The following is a 10,975-nucleotide window of genomic DNA, read 5'->3' as shown; positions in this document are numbered from 1 at the left end:
AAAAAGAAGGAGGAAGAGGGGTTGAGTGAGAAGAATGAAGCTTTAAAGTAGTAATGATCAACAATTACAGGCAAAACATGTGCGATGACTCAGAGAAAGTGCAGGATTTAAAGAAGGGCAGTCTGATATATGAGCTTGATATGTGAGCAAATTGCACCATATTTTGAGGCCAACATGATAAGAAATGCAATATATAGTTGTCTGCAAAAACATGCGTAATGCGTGGGTGTATGGGCGTATGTGTGTGACAGAAAGAGGGCTGGACTTTGTTCTCAGTTATTTCCAGTGTAAAGGTTTATCAGAAATACCTTCAGCAGTGAGCGACCTCTGACTTCACTCTGTGCAGCTGCTGCATGAAGCCACGAATCTAAAAAACAAAACAAAAAAACAAAATACAAAAACCTAACAGCTTCTTTTTCTTTGTTTTTTGTTTTTAAAGGTTAATGCTCTGAGAAGGTTTTTTGTTTTGTTAAATATACTTTTAAAGAAGCAGCCATGATCAGCCGCAACTTCAAGAATGTGCTGGTGGTCTCAATTGGGTTTCTGTCCCTGTTCACGGCTTATGGAGGTCTGCAGAGTTTGCAGGTAGGTGGAAGATTTACAATTTACTGCTTGTTAAGGAGGGGAAAAAAGGAGTGATTTTTCCTTCCACAGTTGAAAGGACCAAGGAATAATTTACTTTACAAGTTTTCCATATGTCAATAATTACCGGTCATGTTTGTCAGTCAGCGCCGGATTTCATTCAATCATTATTGGAGCTTCGAAGAATGTATTCATACTAACTGACTATGAGATGTTAAATACATTGCATACCTATAGTCAACAAATGATGCCAGTAATCCATTCTGGATTAATTTGTTATTTTCTTGACTATTATATCACAACTGAACAATACAATGGTACTAACAAATATAAATATTGGTATAATATTAATGGTGCACATAGTATGCTAATAATTGTAGTTTTTTTCCTTTTCCCGGTAAAACTTCACACTCTTCACATGTATGATTAATTTGGAAAAATCTTTTCATTTCTGTATTTCCACATGCACGCATAACTCATATTATATTGATACTACTACTATCACTACTACTACTACTAATATTATAATAATGACAATCCATTCATCCATCCTCTACCAGCTGCCATAGGGCGAGAGGCACGGTACACTCTGGACACGCCGCCAGTCTGTTGAGCTCGAAAATAAAAATAAAAATAAAGACAATGAAAAAAAATGTAATTATTTTAAAATACAAATAAAAATGCAAATAAGATATGGTAATTTATTTGTAATACCACAATTGCAATTACTGTATTAGTTGTGTAAAGTAACAGAACTTTCTTTGTATTTTTAACATAAAAATAGGATTTTCTATCTATAAAAATGATGTGAGCAAAAACCAAAACATTTCAAATTTTTATTTGTACTGTTATAAACTATAAAAACTTTCACATCCGTACATATATATCTACAAAAATTCCATATTTCTGTCGTATGTTGAGAGCTGGACAGTTTTAAAGTAAAGTGTAAATTAAACAGTTTTCTGTTTACTTTAAACATAATTATCTGTGCACACACTAGAAGTACTCTAGATAAAATTAAAAAAAACTTGACAGTTATAAGCACGTGGCATAAATCATATATATATATATATATATATATATATATATATATATAATTTACACTTTACTTTAAAACTGTATATATATATATATATATACAGTTTTAAAGTAAAGTGTAAATTATATATATATATATATATATATATATATATATATATATATATATATATATATATATATATATATAATTTACACTTTACTTTAAAACTGTATATATATATATATATATATATACAGTTTTAAAGTAAAGTGTAAATTATATATATATATATATATATATATATATAATTTACACTTTACTTTAAAACTGTATATATATATATATATATATATATATATATATATATATATATATATATATATATATATATATATATATAGTGCTCCGTGGTAATCGGAGCACTAGGTGCGGTGACTCCCAAGCTAGGCGAGTGGCTCCAGCAGATCCCGGGAATAACATCGGAGATCTCTGTCCAGAAGAGCGCAGTCCTGGGAACAGCTAGGATACTGCGCAGGACCCTCAAGCTCCCAGGCCTCTGGTAGAGGACCCGAGCTTGAAGGATAAACCGCCCGCAGGGGCGTGCTGGGTGTTTTTTTTTTTTTAACCCTCCTGCCATCCTTTAAAAAACTCACACCCATCACCCTAGGGACCATTCTCAGCCACGCCATAAAAAGACCATATATCCATATTTTATTCCACTTTAAATTAGCCAACCTTGTAAAACTACTTCTCCCTGAAATATTCATGTAAAGTTTTAATTATATTTTCGTTGTTTTAACCCTTCAAATCCCAGTGTTATTACATGAGCGCCCTGTGTTATAAGCCCCAAAAACCAAAAAACGAAACTAAATATTTCCACAAAAAACCAGTTGAAGTAATATGTGATTGTCATTATAAGTAGGCCTTTAGATGGACCAAAGATTGGCACCAACATACATTTTGACCTGCCATTATTTTTTTTGCATTTTTTTTGCAATTTAAAAATTAAAACTTCAAGGCCCTGAGTCTTCATTGACATCCAAGAAAAGAAGAAAAAATAAAATCATATGATGATAATTTGGGGTTGAAAAATAGCGTTTATAATGGAAGTCAATGGGCAGAAAATGGTCCCCAGGGTGATGGGTGTGGGGATTTCTGCTGCTCAGCCATTTTAGGCTGATTTAAGGAATTCACACTGGAATATTAACATTGACAGGTAAAAACTATCCTGTGGCAAGTTTGGTTATATTCCACTGAACACAGTGGAAATGGCAGCCATTTAACACATAGCAGTGGCACAAAAAGGTCCCAAGAAGGCAGTGTTAAGATTCAAAATTGAGGAAGGAGAGTACACACCACCCATGGTTCAGAGGATCTTGGTCAAACAATGATTTTAATGAACACACGTGTGGGAAGACACTCTGTACGCAGACAGCCAGTAGTCCTCGACTTAATCAAAGCATGAACAGATATTTTATAGCATCAGGGTTTGATTTACTGACGCCCCTTCATGCGTCACAGATACATTTTATACATAGATCAGACTTTTAACCCAGAAGATCATCTTCTATTTTCATGGCTAACCCTTCCTGTCTACCTTTCAGTTCTTGTCTTGTTCCTCTTTCTTGCCGAGACAACAAGGAACGGTTCCTCTTTTACCGAGACACTTTTGCAGTTACAACCAGACATGAGTAATCTCTCCTCTAAATAAATTTAACTCTATGTGTGTGTGTGTCACGACCTCACATGCTCTTTGTGTCACCTCTTCACCTACTGTCTGTGTCTCGTCCTCAAATGCTCTTTCTCAATTCACCTGTTGCACTTCTGACCTTTTACCAGACCAGAAGCTCACTGAGACTATGTGTATGTCTTCTACTAAATAAATGTTTTAACCAAGAACCTCTACTTAAAAGCTTAATATAAAATGATCTGATATATAAGTGTTTTGTAAGCATGTATTGCAATTCCTTCTATGGCTCCAAGTCACTTGCACAATAGATTGTCCGAACATCGCGCCGAACAAAGCTTCCGACCCCCAATTAATTGACCGAGCTCCAACTCTTTAATAAGCACAGATATGCATTGTGTATAAAATAGTCCTAACTGCTTAAGGCCTTCTTAAAGCTATCTGTTACATTGTTAAAGCCTCGTCTTAGCCTGCTGCTCAAAATAACTTCCTGCTTTCACTTCTGCATACAACTTCCTGTCAGCCTGCAACTCAGTCTTTCTGAAAGAGACACTGTTTAACCCCTGAATGCAATATAAACTCCAGATTATATTATTAATGCAATGGTAATGATGACAATTATTTAACAATAGCAGTAAAATAATTTCCCTGCTCCACAGCAGGAAGGTTAATATATAAATATTTTATACAAATAGAATCATGAATGAAATCTAATTAACTTTCAAATCACAATCAGTGTTTACATAATATTACACCAATATTGCCACCTTTAATGATCAACTTGCTTTAAACACTGATGCTGATATTGTGTAATTATTATGTAATTATCAGTATGTAGGTCAGTGTAACAGTAATATTAATTCAAAGTGTTTCCCAAAGCTTATAAGACATAGATTGGGCTACATAGCAAAGCTGAAACATCCCTATTTATAAACAGTGCTGCATTATGTGCAATCCTTACATCACTCAAAAGTCCAAGCACGAATTTTAAACACTTATTCTGTGTGTAAATCCGCCGGCTCACTATATATAAAAATATTTTGAGCATATAAAAAAATACTCAAATTTGTCTACTTTTAGAAAAAACTGTTTTGTTTTGATTATAGTGCAGTCGACTTCATAACATTGAACCTCTGATCAACACTTCTAGTGTTTCTGCTCTCTGTGCAGAGCAGTCTGAATGCAGTGGAGGGGATGGGCGTGGCCTCTCTGAGCGTCGTCTACGCCTCCATCATCATCTCCTCCATGTTTCTCCCTCCCATCATGATCAAAAACCTGGGCTGTAAATGGACCATTGTGGTTAGCATGGCCTGCTACGTGTCCTACTCGTTGGGAAACCTCTTCCCAGGATGGTAATCAACCAGACAATCAATTAAAAACAATAAATGAATGAGGCTAATTGGGGTTCTAATTTTTTAATGTCTGTTATTAAAGATTATTTTTGTAATAGGATACCCAACTGCAACACGTCTTGTCCAATAACCTCATTGGCTAATAAAAAGTCTTGAAGCTGAGACCAAGTGTTGCTTTCTCACACAGGTACACTCTCATCCCCACCTCCGTGATCCTGGGGTTGGGTGGCTCTCCTCTGTGGTCGGCTAAATGCACCTACCTGACCATATCTGGGAACATGCAGGCCGCCAAAGACAACAAAAAAGGCTCTGACGTGATCAACTACTATTTCGGCATCTTCTTTTTCATCTTTCAGTCTTCCGCTGTTTGGGGAAACCTGATGTCTTCCCTCATCTTTGGACAGGACACAGCTATTGGTAGGCAGCAGAAAAGTGGTCACATTTTGATTAAATTGAACCAGGACTGGTTTAATTGCCTCATTAATTGTGCATTGAAAGTTGTACAATGTTAACTTTTTGGGGTTGCAGTGCGCAGTTTTATTTGTTTATACCAGTAAGTTTAATTCCTCAGTAGTAAGCTTGAAAACAGCGTGCAACACTTTGCACATTTTCCTTATTTATCATTGAAATGTTGTACGTGTGCAGTGGGGTTTCAAGTATTTGAAAGTATTATTTATGAAGTATTTTCTCTCATTCGATGGGCAAGCCTATCGGCATTGCTCCATATACAAAGCCTGCAGTATTAAACCGCCATTACAAATAACAAATGACATGTTTCTATTAAAAAACAAACACAGCTTTGCTATTTTTTTTCTCAGAGCTGAACCATAGACCATATATAAAGGATAGACGTCACTACAGTGACATCTCCCTCTGGCTTTGGACTGGAAATTATTTCTAGAGACTCTGACATGTTACTAAATCACGGCACCTACAGCAGCTGATCCACTGTGCACAGCCGCTTAAATGCCACTGCTGATTAGGTAACACATCGGAGACACGGTGTACCTCAAAGTCTGTTACTCTACCTTTTTTTTTCAAGGAAATAAAAAACAGGTTTCACTAAAGTGACCCTTTCAGTATACTGTTCAAAACCGCTTGTGATTGTCCTTTAATGTGACTCATGCAAAGCTACTATAAGAGAGTTCAGGAATAAAAAAATACTGGAAATGAGTGAAGATTTTCACTGATGTAACATTTAGGAGTGTAAGGAGAAGAGGCAGCTTAGCAACAACTGTTAGCCTGGTGATTGGCTTGACTTACAATCATTAAAAATCACAATTTACAGTGATAAACAAACAAACAAACAAACAAAAAATTGGGTCACCACAGCAGGTAGCCCTGCATATCTGAGTTTTACACTAGCAAGTCTTTTCTTCAGGTACTTGTGTATAAACTCAGTTTGTGTCGAGGCTGCTGCGCCTGCAAGAAACAGTCAAAGCCCTCAAAACTTGTTTGACTTTTAGAGTTTAAAAAGATGTAAAAGCAGGTTTAAAAATCTTTTACAAACTCAGATTTGACAAGTTTAGCTTAAGTAGGGTGACCATATTTTAATTTCCAAAAAAGAGGACACTTGGCTCAGTCGTGAAAAACTTGCTTAAAGAAACATAGTTAACATATTAAAACGATGCCTTGTGTTGCTGCCAGCTTCAGCTCATCACTGAACAAGGTCCAATCATTTTATGGTTCAATTTAAGGACAGTATGAGAAAAGGTGTGTTTAAAGTTCCCAGGTATGCAGTATGTTACTTTATGGCGTCAATACTCTCTGCTTATCAGTTTAAAAGGAGACTTTCTTGGAAGAATGACTCCACAGAGACATTTATTTCAGTTTTATTTCCGTCTTACTTTGGGACACTGTTTAGATACAAACGTTTTTAAACGAAACTATCAGCAACAAAATCTTTATAGTTTTACAGTTTAAACGTGCTGATCGACTAAAATAAGTAAACTTGGCCGTTCTACCAACAATTTTCAACAGAATTCTCATCGATACGACAATTCCAAGTGTCCAGTACAATCCAACACACTTCCAGTACAAAAAATTGAGAGATTTTTTGTAACATTGGTATTTTAGGGACACTGGACTGAGTTAGATCAAATAAAAAAGTAAAGATTTTAGTGTCTGAGCCCTGCAAACAAATAAGGAAAAAAGTAAAAGAAAACAGGGATATACTGACTCCAAACAAAACATGAATCAAAGGGGGGCGTGAGGAACAAGAGGAGGACAAACTGAGTGCAAACAGACAATCTGACAGCTGACAAGGCTGCATATGCAGAATGAACTTTTTCTAGCGCCGTCTCCTTGACCTTGGTAGAAAACATCACAAGGTCAAGAAAAGGCGTGACTGTGATGTTTCAAGGGCTACAGTGAGCGTGTAAAAGCTGGGCTATAAAATGTGCCTCTTACTTCACCCGCACGTGTTCTTAGCATGCGCGGCAAATAAACAAGGAAAACGTGATTTTACGGTCACGCTTCAGCTGTGGGTTTAAATTTAACAGCTGCCTTAAAGAGCTTTACATTGTAAGGTAACACTGAATCATCCTTGATGAACAGAAAGGGCGAATATTATTATTATTTTTAGCAAAGTGCAAACAAAACAAAAACCGCAACTGTATCATGTTTCTCTCTGCATTCTTTCTGTTGGTCGTGATATATTCGCTTAAACAAATTGTATATTTTTCTGACAGTTGACATCCCACAGGAGCAGCTGGAAAGCTGTGGAGCAGCCGACTGCGGCCTTAATGTCACTGCTTATGGGAACACCACAAGGCCTGAGCAGAAACTGGTGTGGACGCTCGTCGGAAGCTACATCGGTAAAGTTTCCAATCACCTGAATGAGGGTGTTAGCTAATCAGTAATCAGCCAAACTTTGAAGCAAAGAAATTATATAACCACACAACCGCTCGCGAAGGTGCGACTAACATATTGCAGCTGTCTTCTGAATCACTGTTCTTTGTGTGTGGCAGGCGTGGGTGTGCTGGCCATCCTGATCGTGGCCGTGTTTCTGGACAACATCGACCGTGAGCAGGCCAGCGAGTTTCGTGGCAGCCAGCAGCCGTTTTGCCACACGTTCTTGGCAACATTCAGGCTCCTGAAGGACTGGAGGCTGGTGACGCTCATCCCACTCACCATGTACAGCGGCTTTGAACAGAGCTTCCTTTCAGGGGAGTACACCAAGGTAAGGACTGCTCCAAAAGATGAAGGCTTTCAGGTGTTAGTGCAGTTTTCATTAAGTCATATAGTTAAATAAAAGGATTTGATATATTAGCCTAATTTTTTTTTTAGATCTTTTCATTATTAGCGCAGTACAGCTTGACTTAGGGGGGGTCATATATTGATGGAAAACCAGAAGGGGTGTGAAGGGAGGTGTGGTCCCACTCCTGAATACAGATACATTATCTCCAATTAACTGAAGTCAGCAACACTGACCTGGGTTGGGGTCTGACTTTGATTGTGCACATTGATTCTTTTCTTTTTTAACCATTTAGTTGTAGATTTGCTTCTGTCCTTGGCATTATTGGTCCGTTGCATGACACAATTTCAGCCTAGTTTATCTGTCAGGTAGATGCCATCACATTTGACTCAAGAGTACTTCAGTATACATGACTGCGTTGTGCCCAGGTCCTGTGTCTGCAAAACAAGCCAGAATCATTACCACTCCACCACCGTGCTTCACATTTCGTATGAGGTGTTTGTGCTGATGTTTTGTATTTGGTTTTCACCAAACGTGATAGCGGACATTATGCCCAAAGGTTTCCTCTTTGGTTTCATCTCTCCAAAGAACATCGTTCCAGAAGCCTTGTAGTTTGTTCTGATGCTAATTTGCCCTGGGAAAGCCATTCATTCCTCTGAACTAACACTTCTTTGAAAACAGCCCACTGCTTATCCAGGTGTTACCAATTTTGTCAACAGCAATAATGATAAGACGTGAGGCCTTATAAATGTCTGCTGTGTTTCTTCGCAGAACTATGTGACTTGTGCTTTGGGGATCCATTATGTTGGTTTTGTAATGATGTGTTTTGGAGCTTCCAATTCCCTTTGTTCAATTCTCTTTGGGAGACTCGCCCAGCACACTGGAAGAGCTCCACTCTTTGCCCTGGGTATAACCTTTTTAACAAAATACAATAATTAAAGACCGTTCACTGCTGTTTTTGTTTTGTTGTTGATGTTTGTATTAATACATTTCGTGCCTCTTTTCTTATTTTCCTTTCCACTTTCAGCTGCACTGACGAACTTGAGCTGCATCATTGCTCTTTTGTACTGGAGGCCTCATCGTGACCAGCTTGTTGTGTTTTTTGTGTTTCCTGCTCTGTGGGGTTTGTCAGATGCTATCTGGCAAACCCAGACTAATGGTAAGAAACCCAATCAGCCCACCTGAGGCAACTAACAGGTACACCCAGAAATTAGGATTTTTTTTAGTTAAAAAAACTCAAATTTAAGCTTAAAATGAGCAAGAATCTAGCTGATCTCCCCTTCAAGATAACATGCTGTTGCTGGCTCTCCCCTGAGATGCTGCTTTGCAGTGTGCACTCTGAAACCGTGAACCTTAAACCAGTGTAAACTAAATTTTCTGTGGAGACAGAGATGGTAACAAAAGGAACTTTAAAATTCCTTCAGTATGACTCACAAGCGTGACTTACCAGGAAAGTGTTTACAGGCTCAGTCAGAAGGTGGTTTTCCTCGAGACTTTCATAGGATTTAAAGTCCTTCTGCACACACAGGTTACGCCCCCTGTTGGCTATTTAAAACACTGTATGTTGTCTTTGCTCTTCAGACATAGAAACTAAATCCATTGTTATAAGTGCCATAAGGGTCATTACTCAAAAAAAGTAAAGTGTTAAATAAAACGTGTTATTTTTCTTAAATGTAACGCAGTAAATTACTTAATTACTCATTGGAGACAGTAATTTGTTACATTACCCCGGCGTTACTCTGTAACATGACCTGACGACACAGGAGTTTAAAACCAGTCCAAAAAGACATTTACAGCTGCAGAAGCAATTGCAGGTAGAAATAAAGGCCATAAGCCTTACTGGCAGTCACTACCTTTATTACCTGGACTTAATTACCTTCTCTTGGCGCACCTACCCCCTTGTCTCACAGCTCTTTACGGCATCCTCTTCCCGCGGGAAAAAGAGGCGGCGTTTGCAAACTACCGGATGTGGGAGTCGTTGGGTTTTGTCATCGCCTTCGCCTACAGCACGTTCTTATGCCTGGAGTATAAACTGTACATCGTGCTGGCCGTGCTGGTGGTCACCGCCATCACTTACCCGATAGTGGAGTACCATGAACACAAGCATCCAACGAAACCCATTCAAGAAGGAGACTACCAAAATCACAAAGAAGTCATCAAAGCAAGTGACGACATCGTCTGCCAGACACACTTGTAGAGACACAAAGTGCAGCATGCCTCCTGTTGAATGAATGTCATTGTAAACGCATGATGTGATTGTAGAGGTGCAGTAAGCAATAAGCCCACGTCTGTTGAACTTTACCAGACATTGACTTTGCTCTTTTCTTCCTTGTGGTAAAGCAACACAAACTGTAATGTCTTGCTTTTAAAAAAAAAACAACTTTATTTTTTTTAATAAGGCCAGCTTTGTTTGAAACATTTTGTTTGGTTGGCACTGTACTGTTGTCATCATTCACGTGCTTCAGTCTTCAGTATCTATGTCGGCTAAATGTTGAGCAATGTGTGCGTGCAATCTTATCCACTTTATTTTACTGCCTTTTTCTATTGTCATTTACGGCTGCTGTGTGACCAGGATGTGACCAGTGATCGCACACAGAGCAGTATCATTTCCTGTTTTCGTAAGCTATTCTACTATATACCGCGATTAAGTGAAATCATACCTGTGAGATGTTTGAAAAATACCAGATTAAATTGTTATTTTAACAGTTGCCAATGTTGTAAAGTTCATATAACTTTGTAGACGTTAAGGAAGAAATAGGACAGAGAGATGTTGCCACACAAACAGCATTCAACACAACACTCACTGATTCATTAGAGTGAGCTGGACGAAATGGTCAACGACCACTGTCAGCCCCTGAGGTCCTGGAGAGACTAAAGTCCAGCACAGAAGCTCTGCAATCAGCCTGGCCTGTGATGGGTTGATCATATATGGACAGTTTGGGTATTTAGAGACAAGAGCTCACTAGAAACTAGCGACTTATCACACGGCTAACAAAAAAGAGCCAACCTTTCATGTTCCCACAGCCAGTTGAGAATCACCAGTTAACCTTATATGCATGTTTCTGGACTATGGCAGGAAGCCACAGTGCACCTGCAGGTTCTAACTACAGACTGAACATTGCTTTCTGATCTGCACC

The 10,975-nt window shown here is 38.2% G+C and overlaps 1 protein-coding gene across 2 annotated transcripts; it reads left to right on the top strand.

The window, feature by feature from the left end:
- Positions 1–331: 331 nt before the first annotated feature.
- Positions 332–10,517, top strand: unc93a (unc-93 homolog A). 2 transcript variants are annotated; one of them, XM_085372297.1, is made up of 8 exons: positions 332–585; positions 4,461–4,642; positions 4,830–5,059; positions 7,333–7,458; positions 7,612–7,823; positions 8,610–8,745; positions 8,866–8,997; positions 9,749–10,517. In XM_085372297.1, the coding sequence occupies exons 1-8, from the start codon at positions 496–498 to the stop codon at positions 10,033–10,035; spliced, it is 1,395 nt and encodes a 464-aa protein (XP_085228423.1). In that variant the 5' UTR covers positions 332–495; the 3' UTR covers positions 10,036–10,517. The 2 variants fall into 2 exon arrangements, with proteins under 2 accessions (XP_085228423.1, XP_085228424.1); XM_085372298.1 differs by lacking the exon at positions 4,461–4,642 and having other exon boundaries at positions 536–585.
- The last annotated feature ends 458 nt before the right edge of the window (positions 10,518–10,975 follow it).

Source organism: Diplotaxodon limnothrissa, linkage group LG15, assembly GCF_057381915.1.
Source record: "Diplotaxodon limnothrissa isolate DT_005_m linkage group LG15, D_limnothrissa_male_GT1.1, whole genome shotgun sequence".
NCBI lineage: Eukaryota > Metazoa > Chordata > Actinopteri > Cichliformes > Cichlidae > Diplotaxodon > Diplotaxodon limnothrissa.
This window is presented reverse-complemented; position numbering and strand designations above follow the sequence as displayed.

Bases quoted from the DNA above. Each gene is read 5' to 3' on its own strand.
- unc93a (XM_085372297.1), top strand. From the start codon at position 496: ATGATCAGCCGCAACTTCAAGAATGTGCTGGTGGTCTCAATTGGGTTT. The intron at 4,643-4,829 runs GTAATCAACCAG...TTTCTCACACAG, and splicing joins GGAAACCTCTTCCCAGGATG to GTACACTCTCATCCCCACCT. The intron at 8,998-9,748 runs GTAAGAAACCCA...CTTGTCTCACAG, and splicing joins CTGGCAAACCCAGACTAATG to CTCTTTACGGCATCCTCTTC.